A 19498-nucleotide genomic window follows, 5' to 3' on the forward strand; every position below is an offset into this window, starting at 1 on the left:
GGTTCGATCCCAGTTCCACCAGCTTGGGAGGTCTCTGGGCCCTGAGGATCGCCACAGTCAGATCCAACTCTCCCGCCAACGAAAAACGACCAGTGTGACCTGCACATTCTCAACCCAGCCAAAGAATCCACTTTACTGAAATCAGTTCTAAATGCTGAAATGTTTTCTAAGAAGTAGTAACAGTCATAAATTGCATTATATACATCTCAAGGAACCACCAACTCTGGAAGCAGAATGAATATGTTTTGTAATGAATGAATATGTTTTGTTGTCTGTCTCTAGATGTTGCCAGCTTGCAATAAATACGACTGAATGAATGAATATTTACTGAGCGCTGACTGAGCCCCCTTTTCCCTCTCCTCCTCCCCATCATCATCATCATCATCATCAATCGTACTTATTGAGCGCTTACCACGTGCAGAGCACTGTACTAAGCGCTTGGGAAGTACAAGTTGGCAACATATAGAGACAGTCCCTACCCAACAGTGGGCTCACAGTCTAAAAGGGGGAGACAGAGAACAAAACCAAGCATACTAACAAAATAAAATAAATAGAATAGAATAGAACAGCAGTGCTGTGCACATAGTACAGATTGCATTTAGTACAGATTTATTTCTCTATTTAACCTGTACATATTTACTATTCTGTTTATTTTGTTTTGTTAATATGTTTCGTTTTGTTGTCCGTCTCCCCCTTCTAGACTGTGAGCCCACTGTTGGGTAGGGACCGTCTCTAGATGTTGCCAACTTGCACTTCCCAAGCACTTAGCACAGTGCTCTGCACACTGTAAGCGATCAATAAATACGATTGAATGAATATGTTTTGTTTTGTTGTCTGTCTCTAGATGTTGCCAGCTTGCACTTCCCAAGCGCTTAGTACAGTGCTCTGCAAATAGTAAGCGCTCAATAAATACAATTGAATGAATGAATTAATTAATTAAAAAAGAGAGAGAGAGAGAGAGAGAGAACAAGACTCAAAAACATTCTCAGGAGCAAGTGCATACTTTTTTCCTTTTCAAGGGGTCTTCCTTTTCTTTTGGCTAATTTGTTGAGGTTTTCCATTTTTCCGCTGGCTCCTTTGTACGGTGATACTGCATCCGGAGATATGATCCCATGAATTTCGAATCCTCCTGAATTGATCAGAAAAAAAAAAAAAAACCACCACAGTGGAATTACACAATGGAGGGCAGCCAGAGAAAAATAAAAATCAAATGATTTATATTTATGTAGCCTATGCTCTATCCCCTGGGCCACGCAGCTTGGGAAAAGCAGTCTGCCTCAGGATGTGTGCAAAACCCCCTATTTGCCTAGTGTAGTGTGGCTCAGTGGAAAGATCCCAGCCTTTGGAGTCAGAAGTTGTGGGTTCAAATCCCGGCTCCGCCAACTGTCAGCTGTGTGACTTTGGGCAAGTCACTTCACTTCTCTGGGCCTCAGCTACCTCATCTGGAAAATGGGGATTAAGACAGTGAGCCCCACAGTGGGACAACCTCATCACCTTGTAACCTCCCCAGCGCTTAGAACAGTGCTTTGCACATAGTATTCAATCAATCGTATTTATTGAGCACTTACTGTGTGCAGAGCACTGTACTAAGAGCTTGGGAAGTACAAGTCAGTAACATCATCATCATCAATCGTATTTATTGAGCGCTTACTTTTGCAGAGCACTGTACTAAGCGCTTGGGAAGTACAAGTCGGCAACATATAGAGGCGGTCCCTACCCAACAGTGGGCTCAAAGTCTAGAAGGGGGAGACAGAACAAAACAAAACATATTAACAAAATCAAATAAATAGAATAGATATGTACAAGTAAAATAAATAGAGTAATAGTAAGCGCTTAATAAATGCCATTATAATAATTATTATTATTATTAGTGTCTTCTAGTAGACAAAAAAAGACCCCATTTTATGATGAACAACACCCTTGTAATAGTAATGATGGCATTTGTTGACCGTTTACTATGTGCAGAGCACTGTTCTAAGCGCTGGGGTGGGGGGATACAAGGTGATCAGATTGTCCCGCATGGGGCTCACAGTCAATCCCCATTTTACCGAGGAGGTAACAGGCACAGAGAAGTTAAGTGACTTGCCCAAAGTCACACAGCTGACAAGCAGCACAGGTGGAAACTAGGGCCCAGAGAGGTTAAATGATTTGCCAAAGCAGATGCAGCGGGCCAGCGGCAGATCTGGGCTGAGGACTCTGGTCTCCTGACTCCCAGTCCTCTGGTCTCACGTCCTCATATTCAATCAATCGTATTTATTGAGCGCTTACTGTGTGCAGAGCACTGTACTAAGCGCTTGGGAAGTACAAACTGGCAACATTTAGAGACAGTCCCTCCCCAACAGTGGGCTCACAGTTCTAGAAGGGGGAGACAGAGAACGAAACCAAACATACTAACAAAATAAAATAAATAGAATAGATATGTACAAGCAAAATAAATAAATAAATAAATAGAGTAACAAATCTGTACAAGCATATATACATATATACAGGTGCTGTGGGGAGGGGAAGGAGGTAAGATGGGGGGATGGAGAGGGGGACGAGGGGGGAGAGGAAGGAAGGGGCTCAGTCTGGGAAGGCCTCCTCCTATTCCCCACTCAGGATCCGAGTTCGGGTTTGCTAGTCCTCCTTGCCCCGTGCCATGCCCGCGGGTCCCGGCGTGACGGACGACGGAAATGTATTTCCGAGAGCAGAAGTCCGAACAGAGGGGCACATCCACCACCGGACATCCAGTCTGAGAGAAACGGCAGTCATCCTAGGGCTGGGCACCTGGGCTCCGCCGTTTGCCTGCTGTGTGACCTTAGGCCACTCACTCAACATCACTTGTACTTCCCAAGCGCTTAGTCCAGTGCTCTGCACACAGTAAGTGCTCAATAAATACGATCGAATGAATGAATGAATGTTTACTGAGCGCTGACTGAGCCCCCCCTTTTCCTCTCCTCCTCCCCACAACAGTGCTTTACACATAGTACAGACTTCATTTTGTACAGATCTATTTCTATTTATTTTACTTGCACATATTGACTATTTTATTTATTATTATTATAACATGATATATTATATATATTATAATATTATTATTATTTATTATTTACTTATTTTATTTTGTTAAGATTTGTTGTTTTGTTGTCCGCCTCCCCCTCCTAGACTGTGAGCCCGCTGTTGGGTAGGGACCGTCTCTATATGTTGCCAACTTGTACTTCCCAAGCGCTTAGCACAGTGCTCTGCACACAGTAAGCGCTTAATAAATACGATCAAATGAATGAATCTCTAAGCCTCCAATTCCTCATGTCAAGTGGGGATTCTCTGCTTGTTCTCCCATTATTCATTCATTCATTCATTCATTCAATCGTATTTATTGAGCGCTTACTGTGTGCAGAGCACTGTACTAAGCGCTTGGGAAGTACATCCACTGTGGAACAAGAACAATGTCTGACCTGAATAACTTGTATTTACCCCAGTGTTGAAAACAGTGCTTGACCCATAGTAAATGCTTAACAAATGCCATAATAATAATAATAATAATAATAATAATAATAATAATAACACTGAGCGCAGGAGTGCCATATCACTGCAGAAGGGTAGTCTGAGAATATAAATGATCTATATTTGTCTTACATATTATCAGTCACTCAACATTTCTGAGCCTCCATTTGCTCATCTGTCAAGTGGGGATTCTCTGCTTGTTCTCCCTTCATTCATTCATTCATTCGTATTTATTGAGCGCTTACTGTGTGCAGAGCACTGTACTAAGCGTTTGGGAAGTACATCCACTGTGGGACAGGAACAACGTCTGACCTGATTAACTTGTATTTACCCCAGTGTTGAAAACAGTAAATGCTTAACAAATGCCATAATAATAATAATAATAATTACACAGCGCAGGAGTGCCACATCACTGCAGAAGGGTAGTCTGAGAATATAAATGATCTATATTTGTCTTACATATTATAAATTTATTTACATTAACGTCCGTCTCCCCCTCTAGACTGTAAGCTTGATGTGGGCAGGGAACGTGGCTATCAGCTCTGCCGTACTGGACTCTTCCAAGCGCTCAGTACAGTGCTCTGCACAAGTAAGCGCTCAGTAAATCCCGACGACGACGATGATGAGGATTTACCTGATGGGCGGACCTTGTAGTTGACCCGCTCTCCTCTCCAGTACTCCAGAGGCTTTACTCGGATTCTCTTGGTCCGACGAACGTTTGGCGTGTTGGTGGGCAATACTAATAAAAGAAGTTTCCAAAAGAAATTGAGTGGCGTGGTTATCTCGTTCGGAAGCGCTGGGAATCCCCCCAAAATACTCTCAGGGAAAACATTCCTTAGTGAGCCTGTTGTTGGGCAGGGATTGTCTCCATTTGTTGCCAAATTGTACTTTCCAAGCACTTGGTACAGTGCTCTGCACAGAGTAAACGCTCAATAAATGATTGAATGGATGAAAGAAGATTCTCTCCCCAACAGGATTATGTTTTTCAGTGTTTCTATCCCATTTCATAACCACTTCAAAAGAGGTACAAATACATGGGAAAGAAAGATGGATATAGCCTCTAGGCTTTCAACACATTCGCGAAGCCAAAAATGGGCGTCCACTGGGAGGGTCTCGATTGAATTGGGTCCTGTTTTCTGAGGTACAGTGACCGCTGCGTGACCTTGGGCAAGCCGCTTCACCTCTCTGGGCCTCAGTTACATTATCTGCAAAATGGGGATTAAGAGTGGGAGCCCCACGTGGGACGGGGACTGTTTCCATCCTGCTTAATTTATATCTACCCCAGTGCTTCGAACAGTGGCTAACAGTGCGCAGAGTAAGGGCTTAACGAGTACCAAAATGACTATACAACACCTTCTGAATTCACTGACCGGCTTTGGAACTCAACTGAGAGGCAGAGCTGCCAAGGAAAATAATAATGGTAATTTTGGCGTTTTGTTAAGCGCTTACTACGTGCAAAGCACTGTTCTGAGCGCTGGGGAGGATCCAAGGTGATCGGGTTGGTCCATGTGGGGCTCACAATCTTAATCCCCACTTTCCAGATGAGGTAACTGAGGCCCGGAGCAGTGAAGCGACTTGCCCGGAGCTGGACAAGCGGCGGAGTCGGGATTTGAACCCACGACCTCTGACTCCCAAGCCCGGGGGTCTTTCCACGGGGCCACGCTGCTTCTCAAAAGGCAACCCCCTGCCCCCTTCAACGGGACTTTTGGCTCGAGGGCGGGTTGGCCGACGGAGCTGTCGTCCAAACAATGCCCGCGCCAACGTGGCTGTGCACGGAGGGCAGGGCGGCAGCCACCTCCTGCCCTTCCCCGCGCCCCAATCAATCAATCAATCGCATTTATTGAGCGCTTACTGTGTGCTGAGCACTGTACTAAGCGCTTGGGAAGTACAAGTTGGCAACATATAGAGACGGTCCCTCCCCAACAGTGGGCTCACAGCCCCATCCCTCGTGGCCGGCTCCGCACCGCGCGGCCTTCGTCGTTCGGATTTATTGAGCGCTTTCTGTGTGCGCAGCACTGTACTAAGCGCTTGGGAGGGTACGACCTGCTTGCCACTCTGTTCAGAGGAAGGATGGCCCGGTCCCTCCTACCCAAGGTAGGGGGTGGAATCGGGTTTGGGATCCCCGTGGAGCGCGTGGAATTCTTCCCTCGACACGTGGTTTTACTACACGTCTCGATCGGAAATAATAATAATAATAATGGAATTTCTAAGCGCTTACTATGTGCAAAGCACTGAAGCTGTCAAGGGAATTGAAGAGTGTCTCTGGATAAAACGGGGTTGCCTCATTTATAACTGCGGCGGCTGTTGAGTATTTGCCATGGGCCAAGCGCTGGAGAAGCCGAGCACAGGGTGGGAGTCAGAAGGACCTGAGTTCTAATCCCGGCCCCGCCACGTGTCTGTTGCGTGACCTTGGGCAAGCCGCTTCGCTTCTCTGGGCCTCAGTTACTTTATCTGCAAAATGGGGATTAAGGGTGGGAGCCCCACGCGGGACGGGGACTGTTTCCGACCTGCTTAACTTATGTCTACCCCAGTGCTTAGAAGAGTGGCTAACAGTGTGCAGAGTTAGTGCTTAACAAGTACCAAAATTACTATACAAGATCATCTGGTGGGTGACAATCGCCATCCCATGTGGGGCTAGCAGTCTTGTGCGCCCATTTTAGGTGTGGGTCAAAGTGAGGGCCTTATGGGGCGACCTATCTTGAAGCAGCGTGGCTCAGTGGAAAGAGCCCGGGCTTTGGAGTCAGAGGTCATGGGTTCAAATCCCGGCTCCGCCAATCGTCAGCTGTGTGACTTTGGGCAAGTCACTTCACTTCTCTGGGCCTCAGTTCCCCCATCTGTAAAATGGGGATGAAGACTGTGAGCCCCCCGTGGGACAACCTGATCACCTTGTAACCTCCCCAGTGCTTAGAACAGTGCTTTGGACATAGTAAGCACTTAATAAATGCCATTATTATTATTATTATTATTATTATTATTATTGTGCACCTATTTTAGGTGTGGGTCAAAGTGAGGGCCTTATGGGGCGACCTATCTTGAAGCAGCGTGGCTCAGTGGAAAGAGCCCGGGCTTTGGAGGCAGAGGTCATGGGTTCAAATCCCAGCTCCGCCAATCGTCAGCTGTGTGACTTTGGGCAAGTCACTTCACTTCTCTGGGCCTCAGTTCCCTCATCTGTAAAATGGGGATGAAGACTGTGAGCCCCCCGTGGGACAACCTGATCACCTTGTAACCTCCCCAGCGCTTAGAACAGTGCTTTGCACATTGTAAGTGCTTAATAAATGCCATTATTATTATTACTACCTGACAACCAGAGGGCTTTCGTTACAGGGTTATTAGCCGAGCACAAAAAACTTGGTTTTGTCTTTGTCAAGTGGCATTTGCTACGTCTCAACTGCATTCTCCGGCTAAGGAGTGGAAATTCATGGAATCAATCAATCGATCGTATTTATTGAGCACTTCCTGCGTGCAGAGCACTGTACTAAGCGCTTCGGAAGTACAAGTTGGCAACATATAGAGACGGTCCCTACCCAACGGTGGAATGGGGAGACAAGCTTTGGTTTCAGTCAATCACTAGACAGGACTGCCAAGCCCCCTAACCTCCTCCCCTTCCTCCCCGCCACCTTCAGAGAGGCGGCTGGGACAATGGTTTTCCGCTTCCCAATTCCTCCCAAACACTACGTCTTTCCCCATCATCAGTCATCATCAATCGTATTTACTGAGCGCTTACTGTGTGCAGAGCACTGTACTAAGCGCTTGGGAAGTACAAATTGGCAACATCTAGAGACAGTCCCTACCCAACAGTGGGCTCACAGTCTAAAAGGGGGAGACGAAACCAAACATACTACAAAATAAAATAGATATGTACAAGTAAAATAAATAGAGTAATAAATATGTACAAACATATATACATATATGCAGGTGCTGTGGGGAAGAGGTAAGATGGGGGGATGGAGAGGGGGACGACGGGGAGAGGAAGGAAGGGGATCAGTCTGGGAAGGCCTCCTGGAGGAGGTGGGAGGTTTTCCCACCGGGAAAACATTCAGTTAATAATAATAATGATAATAATAATGCTGGCATTTATTAAGCACTTACTATGTGCAAAGCACTGTTCTAAGCGCTGGGGGGATACAAGGTGATCAGGTTGTCCCACGACGGGGGGCTCACAGTCAACCCCCATTTTACAGATGAGGTAACTGAGGCCCAGGGAAGTGAAGTGACTTGCCCAAGGTCACACAGCTGACAATTGGCGGAGCCGGGATTTGAACCCACAGCCACTGACTCCAAAGCCCGGGCTCTTTCCACTGAGCCACGCTGCTTCTCTAATAGAGGAATAGAGGGATAACAGTTAGAGGAAGCGTACCGAATTTCTGCTTTGCTTTCCGGTTTGAAGCCGGCTGGGATCGCCCATCCAACGGGTATTCCGCATCATCTGCAAGATGGAACCGGGAAGACAATAAGAGGCGGTGGTGGAATTTCCAGATTAAAGGCTGCTTTGCCAATTTTCTTTTTCAACGAAAAGTGCGACGTAGCTGGCCGACCAATAGGTGAGATGGAGAAGCAAACTAACCCGGTTCCAAGTCAGCCTTCCTAGACTAACCTCGGGATGAAAACACTAGATCCCGCTCTACTCTTGGAAAAGTCGGCAACCCCTCGGTGAGTGAACTCTTGGGTCTATCCGGATCTTGGTTATTCCACGCGTCTTAAAGGCCTGGCAGAGCAATCAATCAATCAGTGGGATACTTATTGTGCGCTTACTGTGAGCAGAGCACTGTCCTAAGAGCTTGGGAGAGTCCAATAGAAGAGAGTTGGCAGACATGTCCTTAGTCCACAACGAGATTCCCAAGCGCTTAGTCCGGTGCTCTGCACATAGTAAGCGCTCAATAAACACGACTGATTGATTGATTGATTCCAGTCTAGGGAGTTTAGGCCACACCTACAGGAATCGCTTCCCAGACTACTGCATAGCAGCGTGGCTCAGTGGAAAGAGCACCGGCTTTGGAGTCCGAGGTCATGGGTTCAAATCCCGGCTCCGCCAATTGTCAGCTGCGTGACTTTGGGCAAGTCACTTCACTTCTCTGGGCCTCAGTTACCTCATCTGGAAAATGGGGATTGAGACTGCGAGCCCCCTGTGGGACAACCTGATCACCCTGTAACCTCCCCAGTGCTTAGAACAGTGCTTTGCACATAGTAAGCGCTCCCTCTGCCCATCTGCCAAGCTAGCTCTCTTCCTCCCTTCAAGGCCCTACTGAGAGCTCACCTCCTCCAGGAGGCCTTCCCACACTCAGCCCCCTCCTTCCTCTCCCCCTCGTCCCCCCTCCATCCCCACCATTTTACCTCCTTCCCCTCCCCACAGCCCCTGTATATATGTATATATGTTTGTCCATATTTATTACTCTATTTACTTATTTATCTTACTTGTACATATATATGTATATATGTTTGTACATATTTATTACTCTATTTATTTTACTTGTACATTATCTATTCTACTTATTTTATTTTGTTAATATGTTTGGTTTTGTTCTCTGTCTCCCCCTTCTAGACTGTGAGCCCACTGTTGGGTAGGGACCGTCTCTATATGTTGCCAACTTGTACTTCCCAAGCGCTAAGTCCAGTGCTCTGCACACAGTAAGCGCTCAATAAATACGATTGACTGATTGATAGTAAGCGCTTACTAAACGCCATCATTTTATTGTTATTATTACTTGTGCATGGCTCTGTGGGGACGGGTTGGATTTGGGGCTCCCTCAGACAGGCAGAGTTCCCACCTTCTTACGGCTCAGAGGATTTACGTGGCTCAAGGGCTACAAAATCTTGTTCAATAAACATCGTTAATACTACTACTGCTACTAATTGGAGTCACCCTGCACAAACAGCAACTACACTCAATCCATCCATCCATCCACGGCATTGGAGCGCTTCCTCTATGCCGAGGACTGTACTAGGTACGTGGGACAGTACAATACAATGAGAAGCAGTGTGACCTAGGGGATACAGCCTGGGCTTGGGAGTCAGAAGGACCTGGGTTCGAATCCCAGCTCTGCCACTTGGCTGCTGTGTGAACCTGCCTAAGTCACTTCACTTCTCTGTGCCTCAGCTACCTCATCTGCAAAATGGGGATTAAGACTGGGTGAGACCCGGACTGCGTCCAACCTGATTCGCTTGTTTCTACCTTGGCACTTAGTACGGTACCTGGAACATAGCAGGCCTTAAATACCATAAAAAACAACAACAGCAGCAACCAAAAAAACAGAGTTGGTAATAATAATAATAATGGCATTTATTAAGCGCTTACTATGTGCAAAGCACTGTTCTAAGCGCTGGGGAGGTCACAAGGTGATCAGGTTGTCCCACGGGGGGCTCACAGTCTTTAACCCCATTTTTACAGATGAGGGAACTGAGGCCCAGAGAAGTGAAGTGACTTGCCCAAAGTCACCCAGCTGACAATTGGCGGAGCCGGGATTTGAACCCCTGACCTCTGACTCCAAAGCCTGTGCTCTTTCCACTGAGCCACGCTGCTGCCCGCAAGGAGCTTACCTATCCTCAAGACCTGAAAGCATCAGAGGAAGGGCAAAGTTATACGACTGAATGAATGAATTTGTGTGTGTGTGTGTGTGTGTGTGTGTGTGTGTGTTTGTACATATTTATTACTCTATTTTACTTGTACATATTTATTCTATTCATTTTATTTAGTTAATATGTGTTGTATCGTTGTCTGTCTCCCCCTTCTAGACTGTGAGCCCACTGCTGGGTAGGGACCGACTCTGTATGTTGCCAACTTGGACTTCCCAAGCGCTTAGTACAGTGCTCTGCACACAGTAAGTGCTCAATAAATACGATTGAATGAATGTATATGTGTGTGTGTGTGTGTACACATATTTATTACTCTATTTTACTTGTACATATTTATTCTATTTATTTTATTTTGTTAATATGTGTTGTTTCGTTGTCTGTCTCCCCCTTCTAGACTGTGAGCCCGCTGTTGGGTAGGGACCGTCTCTGTATGTTGCCAACTTGGACTTCCCAAGCGCTTAGTACAGTGCTCTGCACACAGTAAGTGCTCAATAAATATGATTGAATGAATGAATATACATATATATGTGTGTGTGTGTGTTTGTACATATTTATTACTCTATTTTACTTGTACATATTTATTCTATTTATTTTATTTTGTTAATATGTGTTGTTTCGTTGTCTGTCTCCCCCTTCTAGACTGTGAGCCCGCTGTTGGGTAGGGACCGTCTCTGTATGTTGCCAACTTGGACTTCCCAAGCGCTTAGTACAGTGCTCTGCACACAGTAAGTGCTCAATAAATATGATTGAATGAATGAATATACATATATATGTGTGTGTGTGTGTTTGTACATATTTATTACTCTATTTTACTTGTACATATTTATTCTATTTATTTTATTTTGTTACTATGTTTTGTTTCGTTGTCTGTCTCCCCCTTCTAGACTGTGAGCCCGCTGTTGGGTAGGGACCGTCTCTGTACGTTGCCAACTTGGACTTCCCAAGCGCTTAGTCCAGTGCTCTGCACACAGTAAGCGCTCAACAAATACGATTGAATGAATGAATATATGTGTGTGTGTGTGTGTGTGTGTTTGTACATATTTATTACTCTATTTTACTTGTACACATTTATTCTATTTATTTTATTTTGTTAATATGTTGGGTTTTGTTCTCTGTCTCCCCCTCCTAGACTGTGAGCCCGCTGTTGGGTAGGGACCGTCTCTATATGTTGCCGACTTGGACTTCCCAAGCGCTTAGTCCAGTGCTCTGCACTCAGTAAGCGCTCAATAAATACGACAATGAATGAATGTTGAACACGATAAACAGAGGAAAAAAATCCATTACCTGAACTCAAATCATCTTCCCGCTCATAAACACGGGCTTCATCATTTGGAGGAAAAGTTCTCGTATTTCGTGATCTCACAGGCCCACTTAAAGAGAAAGGAAAACAAGGTCTCAGAAGATGAGCGGTTTTCCTATGACCAGTTTCTTTTTGCCTCCTAACAGCTCAACGGACTCCCAGTTACACGGCCTGCATTGCTAAGTGGTGGGATTTTACACGCACGCCTAGAGCACGAAGAAAAGCCACCCGACGTTACTCGACCGTTCTGAAAGGCAACGGGAACCGCGCTCAAACGTAAAAAAGGAACTTGCAGCCGGACGGCTTTTCCTCATATTCCAATTCTACATGTAGGATCCTCTTCCACCTGGGCCAGAAACCGAGCGGTGATTTTTTTCAATGGAAATTGCGTATTCCGGATCTGGCGCGGTGCGGGTTGAGAAAGAGAAGCGTGGTCCCGGAACACCCCTGGACGCTCCGAACAGGGTCCCCGTTGGGGTGGGGTGCCCTCCCTGCCCCGCTCCGATCGGGGAGAGGTGGGATACTGGGAGAAGGGGACCGGCCCCCTGTCCTTGACAAGCTTGCACGCACCTTCCTTCTACTGTTGAGGTCACGGGGCCCGTGGTATCCGGCGTCAGAGGCGAACGCAGAGTGCTCTGGGGGTCTTCCGCTTCTTCCGGAGGATCGGCCAATTCCGGAGGTTTGAGGCTTTCTTCAGAAAGTTTGGCTGTACTGCTGAGAGGCAAGATGGGAGAGGGGGAAAAAAAGTTGAGGCCTGCCGGAGTTTTGATGACAAAACATTCAGATACACACACAGACACACTGGGCAAGATCAACCGGACACACACAAAGACACACACACTAGGCAAGATCAATCAGTGATACGCACTGACTGCTTCTTACTATGTGGAGAGTGCGCTACACACCTGGAAGAGTACAGCGGAAAAGGCCAAATGTCCAGAAAATATATTTTAAAGATTACTTGATCAATCAGTGCTACCGGAGTGCTTATTGGGTGCAGCGCACTGTACGAAGCACTTGAGAACTGAGAACTGTACTGAGAGGCAGCGTGGCTTAGTGGAAAGAGCACCGGGTTTGGAGTCAGAGGTCATGGGTTCATATCCCGGCTCTGCCAATCACCAGCTGTGTGGCTTTGGGCAAGTCACTTCACTTCTCTGGGCCTCAGTTACCTCATCTGGAAAATGGGGAGGAAGACTGGGAGCCCCCCGTGGGACAACCTGATCACCTTGTAACCTCCCCAGCGCTTAGAACGGTGCTTTGCACATAGTAAGCGCTTAATAAATGCCATTATTATTATTACTTGGGAGAGTCCAGTAATAATAATAATGGTATTTGTTACGCACTTCAGTCTAGACTTCTAGACTGTAAGCCCACTGTTGGGTAGGGACCATCTCTATATGTTGCCAATTTGTAGCCCAAGCGCCTAGTACAGTGCTCTGCACACAGTAAGCGCTCAATAAATACGATTGAATGAATGAATGAAAGTACTGTTCTAAGCGCTGGGGGGGGATACAAGGTGATCAGGTTGTCCCACGTGGGGCTCACAGTCTTCATCCCCATTTTCCAAATGAGGTAACTGAGGCCTGGAGAAGTGAGGTGACTTGCCCAAAGTCACCCAGCTGACAAGTGGTGGAGCCGGGATTAGAACCCACGACCTCTGGCTCCCAAACCCGGGATCTTTCCACTGAGCCACGCTGCTTCTCCGACAACAGAGTTATGTTCCCTACCCACAGAGAGCTTAGAGTCCTTATGGTCTCTAAGTACAATCCCCAGTCTACCCCAGTCTAGCATGGAAGGGTGATTCAGCCGGACACTTTGAGAAGGAAAAGGAACCCTCAGGAACCCGACATACAAACCCGACAATTTTCTTTTTAACGATATTTGTTAAGCGCTTACTATGTGCCAGGCACTGTCCTAAGCACTGGCGCAGATAGAAACTTCATCAGGTTGGACACTGTCCACGTCCCTCATGGGGCTCACAGTCTTAATCCCCATTTTCCAAATGAGGTACCTGAGGCCCGTTCATTCATTCATTCAATCGTATTTATTGAGCGTTTACTGTGTGCACAGCACTGTACTAAGCCCTTGGGAAGTACAAGTTGGCAACGTATAGAGACGGTCCCTACCCAACAGTGGGCTCACAGTCTAGAATAATAATAATAATGATGATGATGGCATTTATTAAGCGCTTCCTATGTGCAAAGCACTGTCCTAAGCGCTGGGGAGGTTACATGGTGATCCGGTTGTCCCACGTGGGGCTCACGGTCTTCATCCCCATTTGACAGATGAGGGAACTGAGGCCCAGAGAAGTGAAGTGACTTGCCCAAAGTCACCCAGCTGACAATTGGCGGAGCCGGGACTCTGACTCCAAAGCCCGGGCTCTTTCCACTGAGCCACGCTGCTTCTCTGAAGAAGTGAGAAGAAGTGAGAAGAAGTGAGAGAAGCGAAGTGACTCGCCCAAGGTCGCAGAGCGGATCAGTGGCGGAGCCGGGATTAGAACCCAGGTCCGTCTCACTTCTAGGCCCGTGCTCTACCCACTAGGCCTCACTGCTTTTCTAAAATCCTCCTTTCCTCCCGCTCGGCTCTGTGTTGGTATCAGCGTCAACCCCATCGGAAAGTCCAACGCCTTACCCGGCATGACGGGCCTTCCTCTTTGCTGCCGATTCTCGCCGGCCCTTCAACCGTGGGCCGGGTTCGGACTCTCCGCCGGCCTGAAATTCCTCCACCCCAGAAGGCTCATCATTGGCGACGATGTTCCCGGAGTCGGAAATTCCAGAAGAGGAATACAACAGCTTCTTGGGCTCCGGTCTTGCCGGCCCGGCTACCTTCTGGAGCTCGGCCAGGGGGGCTCTTTCTCCCGGAGGCGGAATCGGCCTTTTCCGGCCACCGCGGTTCGTCCTTTGTTCTCTGGCAGCCGAGGATTCCTTCCTGGATGTGATCCCGGAGGATGCGGACGATAAGCTGGAACGGTACTGCCGGATGGAATAGCTAGCTGACAGAGCGGAATCCTGCGATCCAGAAAGAAGACAGTTTGGCCCCGTGGGATCCGTGAGAGTCTCCAAACCTGCCGCTTTACTTTCCTTCTTGTCGGCAGATTTACGTTCAGAATTGACTGTTTTTATGTTTTTCCCGACGGACTTTTCGGCTTGCTTTCTCTTATTTCGGGTCAGCTTTCCGGGGTTTTGCTTCCGGCGCTGCGGATGCTGATGCATTTTGGGCCCGGGCTTCGGTTTTGTCGAAGGAGGGCGGGTATTTCTCGAGGATGTGGCGTCGAGGATTTCTCGAGGATGTGGCTGACTGGACGCCGCTTTTCTCGGAGAAACGGAAGCGCCGGCTCGGTCTGTGCGCGGAGAGTCGTGGGGCGCGAGGCTGGTCTCCCCCACCTCCAAGGCTTGAGGCGGTTCACCTCTATCCCTCTGTTTTGGAGTCGGACGTTCGTTTTGGTCGGTCCCGTCTACAGATGAACACAGGAACAAGTATTAAAAGTACCTCTATTGTACGGCACTTTCCCGAGTGCTTAGTACAGCGTTCCGCACACAGTCAACGCTCTAGAAAAACCACTGATCGACCGACAGTCCAGTGCTCTGCACACAGGAAGCGCTCAATAAATACGATTGATTGATTGATAAAAGCAAACACCCGATGAGATCTAGAGCCAGGCTGAACAACCTCTATTATACAGCGCGGCTCGGTGGAAAGGGCCCGGGCTTTGGAGTCGGAGGTCGTGGGTTCAAACCCCGGCTCCGCCAACTGTCAGCTGTGTGACTTTGGGCAAGTCGCTTCACTTCTCCGGGCCTCAGTTACCTCATCTGGAAAATGGGGATGAAGACTGGGAGCCCCCCGTGGGACAACCTGATCACCTTGTAACCTTCTCGGCGCTTAAAACAGTGCTTTGCACATAGTAAGCGCTTATTAAATGCCATCATCATCATTATTATTATTATACTGCCCAACAGCAATGCGCCTGTGTCGTAATGGTATTTATTGAGTGCTTACGACATGCAGAGCACTGTACTGAGCGCCTGGGGAGCATACGATACAGAATTAGCAGACATGAGCCCTGTCGTTAACGAGCGGATTTGCATCAAGCTAAGCCACCTTACGGCATACCTCTTCAGGGGGCAAGCGCCAGGGGCTGCCACACCACTCACCCCAATGGTCAATACTTCCCAAGCGCTTAGTACAGTGCTCTGCATAATCAATCAATCAATCGCATTTATTGAGCGCTTACTATGCGCAGAGCACTGTACTAAGCGCTTGGGAAGTGCAAATTGGCAACATATAGAGACAGTCCCTACCCAACAGTGGGCTCACAGTCTAAAGTAAGCGCACAGTAAGCGCTCAATAAATACAATTGAAGAATAGAATTTATTGAGTGCTGTGTGCCCAGCACTGTACTAAGCGCTTGGGAGAGGACGACGGAACAAGACAACGGATAAATTCACTGCCTACAATGGGCAGGGTCTCTGAGTGAGAACCCAAACTGTTCCGGGCCCGGGCGCTAGGTTCTAATTTCAGCTATGCCACCTGCCCGCGGTGGGACTCTGGGCAATGCACTTAACTTCTCTGAGTTTCAGTGAGGGCTTGGCACGTGGTAAGCGCTTAACAAATACCATCATTATTATTAAAATGGGGATGAAGACTGTGAGCCCCGTGTGGAACGTGGACTGTGGCCAAACTGATGAGTCTGCATCTACCTCAGTGCTTAGTGTAGTGCCTAGCACATCATCATCATCATCAATCGTATTTATTGAGCGCTTACTATGTGCAGAGCACTGTACTAAGCGCTTGGGAAGTACAAATTGGCAACATATAGAGACGGTCCCTACCCAACAGTGGGCTCACAGTCTAAAAGGGGGAGACAGAGAAAAAAGGGGGAGACAGAGAAGGGGGAGACAGAGAAAAAAGGGGGAGACAGAGAAAAAAGGGGGAGACAGAGACACACAGTAAGGGGGACACATAGTAAGCGCTTAACAAATGCTATTATATATTTTGCATATTTTAATATATATAGAGATATACACACACACATATATATAAACATATATTTATGTATATAATAATAACCAGCATTCACTCATTTCTTCATTCTGGGCCTCTTAGGGGGCCCACAACGACTCTCAAATGAACCAAAATCCGCACACGCTCCACCCCAGCCACCGAGCCCCTCACCACCGGCTTCGTGTTTGCCTCAATCAATCAATCAATCGTATTTATTGAGCGCTTACTGTGTGCAGAGCACTGTACTAAGCACTTGGGAGGCTGATGCCCCCTGAACCGAAACCCAGAAAGACACACCGCGTCACGCGTGAGCCCGATGACTTCAAAGAACCAGTTCCCGAGTGCGATTTCCTTAACCTCTTAAGACCCTGACGTGGGCAACTCAGGGGACCCCAGGGAGTTTCAGCAGAACGGAAAAATCTGGTGAGGAGCCGGGCTTATTACTGCATCCCAAAGGGCAGGAGATGCACAAAGAGAACCCGTTCGATAACCAACTGAAACTCAGCCAAAACCCATTTTCTCTGGCTAAGGAGGAAGTCGCGAGGCCACAGAGATGACTGACGGAATCAATCAATCAATCAATCAATCGTATTTATTGAGCGCTTACTATGTGCAGAGCACTGGACTAAGCGCTTGGGAAGTACAAGTTGGCAACACATAGAGACGGTCCCTACCCAACAGTGGGCTCACAGTCTAAAAGGGGGAGACAGAGAACGGAACCAAACATACCAACAAAATAAAATAAATAGGATAGAAATGTACAAGTAAAATAAATAAATAAATAGATATACCTGTATATATGTGTATATATATATATATATAATCAGCGGCTCGTTTTCTTCAAAGCCGGCACCGAAGGTGGGGGCGACTTACTTGGTTCATCTTTCAACATCCACCAATCCGACGGGGGCCGGGACACTCGGCGACTAGTCCGGATCTCCAGGCTCCGGGACGGATCGGGATTTTCTTTCGGCCGCTTTTCCGTCAGCACTTTCGGCCTCTTCTTCTGCGGCACGCCTACGGATGGCGTTCTTGGGGACCCTTTCTTATTGTCTTGAATTTTTTCAACGGGATCCTTGTTCTTTCTTTTACCTTATATGCCACAAGAGAAACCAAAAGGATTTACCCTTGAATGAGCAGTTGTCGGGAAACAAAATATTATCAAGATCCTCAGAGACAAAGAAAAGAACAGTCTGGACTTCAATAGAGTCGGTCTTTTCAGAAGACCATCTTGCTCCTATCTGTAATGTATTTTAATGCCTGTCTCCCTGTTTAGACTGTGTACTTTTTGTGGTCGGGGAATGTGTCGACCGATTTTATTACACTGTACTCTCGCGAACTCTTACTACAGTAGTAGTGAGGACATTTACTACTGAGAGCTCACCTCCTCCAGGAGGCCTTCCCAGACTGAGCCCCTTCCTTCCTCTCCCCCTCGTCCCCCTCTCCATCCCCCCATCTTACCTCCCTCCCTTCCCCACAGCACCTGTATATATGTTTGTACATATTTTTTTACTCTATTTATTTATTTAATTTATTTGTACATATCTATTCTATTTATTTTATTTTGTTAGTATGTTTGGTCTCTGTCTCCCCCTTTCAGACTGTGAGCCCACTGTTGGGTAGGGACTGTATACGTTGCCAATTTGTACTTCCCAAGCGCTTAGTACAGTGCTCTGCACATAGTAAGCGCTCAATAAATACGATTGATGATGATGATGATTTACTAAACGTTAGTGAGTAGAACACTACTAAGCACTGGGAAAGGGGATTACGTGGGAATTAAGACACGGACCCAGGCACTCAAAGCTTCACCTTGTAACCTCCCCAGCGCTTAGAACAGTGCTTTGCACATAGTGAGCGCTTAATAAATGCCATCATCATTATTATTATTATTATTCACCATCTAGGAGAATGAAGAATCAATTCATTCATCTGTATTTATGTGCTCTGCACGCAATAAACATTCAATAAATACCATCGACTGATTGATCAAAAGGCAAGTTACTTTCCCCCCCCAACAAAAAAATGAAATAAAAAATCGCTCCACAATCTGCAAAACACTTGTATTTGAAGGAATAACCCGAATATTTTTCCAAGCCTTAACAGGAACTCAGGATTAAAAGATGTCTGTTTCATTCAGTGTTACCTCATCTGTAAAACAGGGACACGGACTTGGGAGCCAGAGGTCCTGGGTTCTAATCCCGGCTCCGCCACTGATCAGGTGTGACTTTGGGCAAGTCACTTAACTTCCCTGTGCCTCAGTTCCCTCATCTGGAAAACGGGGATTAAGACTGTGAGCTCCATGTGGGACAACCTGATCACCTTGTATCCCCCCCAGGGTTTAGCATAGTGCTTTGCATGTAGGAAGCGCTTAACAAATGCCATAATTATTAGTATTATTACCCCTGTGCTTGGTACGGCACCTGGCACATACTAAGCACTCAGATATTAAAAAGTAAATAACTCACACACCAACTTTCTAAGTTTTTAGGTTAATTGCCTGCTGTTGGGCCTAGAATTCTGACCTTATCAGACACACTCAAGATTTCAGCAGCGTGAGAAGCAGCGTGGCTCAGTGGAAAGAGCCCGGGCTTTGGAGTCAGAGGTCATGGGTTCGAATCCTGGCTCCGCCACTTGTCAGCTGTGTGACTTTGGGCAAGTCACTTCACTTCTCTGGGCCTCAGTTCCCTCAACTGTAAAATGGGGGTAAAGACTGTGAGCCCCCCGTGGGACAGCCGCATCACCTTGTAACCTCCCCAGCGCTTAGAACAGTGCTTTGCACATAGTAAGCGCTTAATAAATGCTATCATTATTATTATCATTATTATTATTATTTCACCAGTTTTGAGCACTGGTCAAAACTGTAGCCTCAATGTGAGACTCGATCACACAAACAAAATTGCCAAAATTGTCAAAAGCCTCAGGCTGAGACATCAGCTCCAAAGGATGGGCACTCTGACACACATGCATGCAAGTATGCACAAATACACACACATACACACAACAGTTACCTCATCTGCAAAATGGGGATTAAAACCGTGAGCCCGCCGTGGGCCAACCTGATCACCTTGTAACCTCCCCAATGCTTAGAACAGTTTTTGGCACATAGTAAGCGCTTAACAAATACCAAAAAAAAAAAAAAAA

General features: G+C 47.0%; 1 protein-coding gene across 2 annotated transcripts in view; it reads right to left on the minus strand.

The window, feature by feature from the left end:
* Nucleotides 1–19498, minus strand: part of CENPC (centromere protein C) — a 59601-nt gene that overhangs the window by 14820 nt on the left and 25283 nt on the right. For both annotated transcript variants that reach the window (XR_005454673.1, XM_038759542.1), the window contains exons 9-15: nucleotides 17228–17446; nucleotides 13985–14807; nucleotides 11924–12067; nucleotides 11338–11423; nucleotides 7841–7909; nucleotides 4118–4222; nucleotides 1004–1129 (exon numbers count right to left, since the gene is read on the minus strand). Coding sequence is in view for 1 of the 2 variants with exons in the window: in XM_038759542.1 (XP_038615470.1) it covers nucleotides 1004–1129; nucleotides 4118–4222; nucleotides 7841–7909; nucleotides 11338–11423; nucleotides 11924–12067; nucleotides 13985–14807; nucleotides 17228–17446 (1572 nt within the window). In the remaining variant the exon portion in view is untranslated. The remainder of the gene's footprint in view (nucleotides 1–1003; nucleotides 1130–4117; nucleotides 4223–7840; nucleotides 7910–11337; nucleotides 11424–11923; nucleotides 12068–13984; nucleotides 14808–17227; nucleotides 17447–19498) is intronic.

Source organism: Tachyglossus aculeatus, chromosome 17 (genome assembly GCF_015852505.1).
Source record: "Tachyglossus aculeatus isolate mTacAcu1 chromosome 17, mTacAcu1.pri, whole genome shotgun sequence".
Lineage (NCBI taxonomy): Eukaryota > Metazoa > Chordata > Mammalia > Monotremata > Tachyglossidae > Tachyglossus > Tachyglossus aculeatus.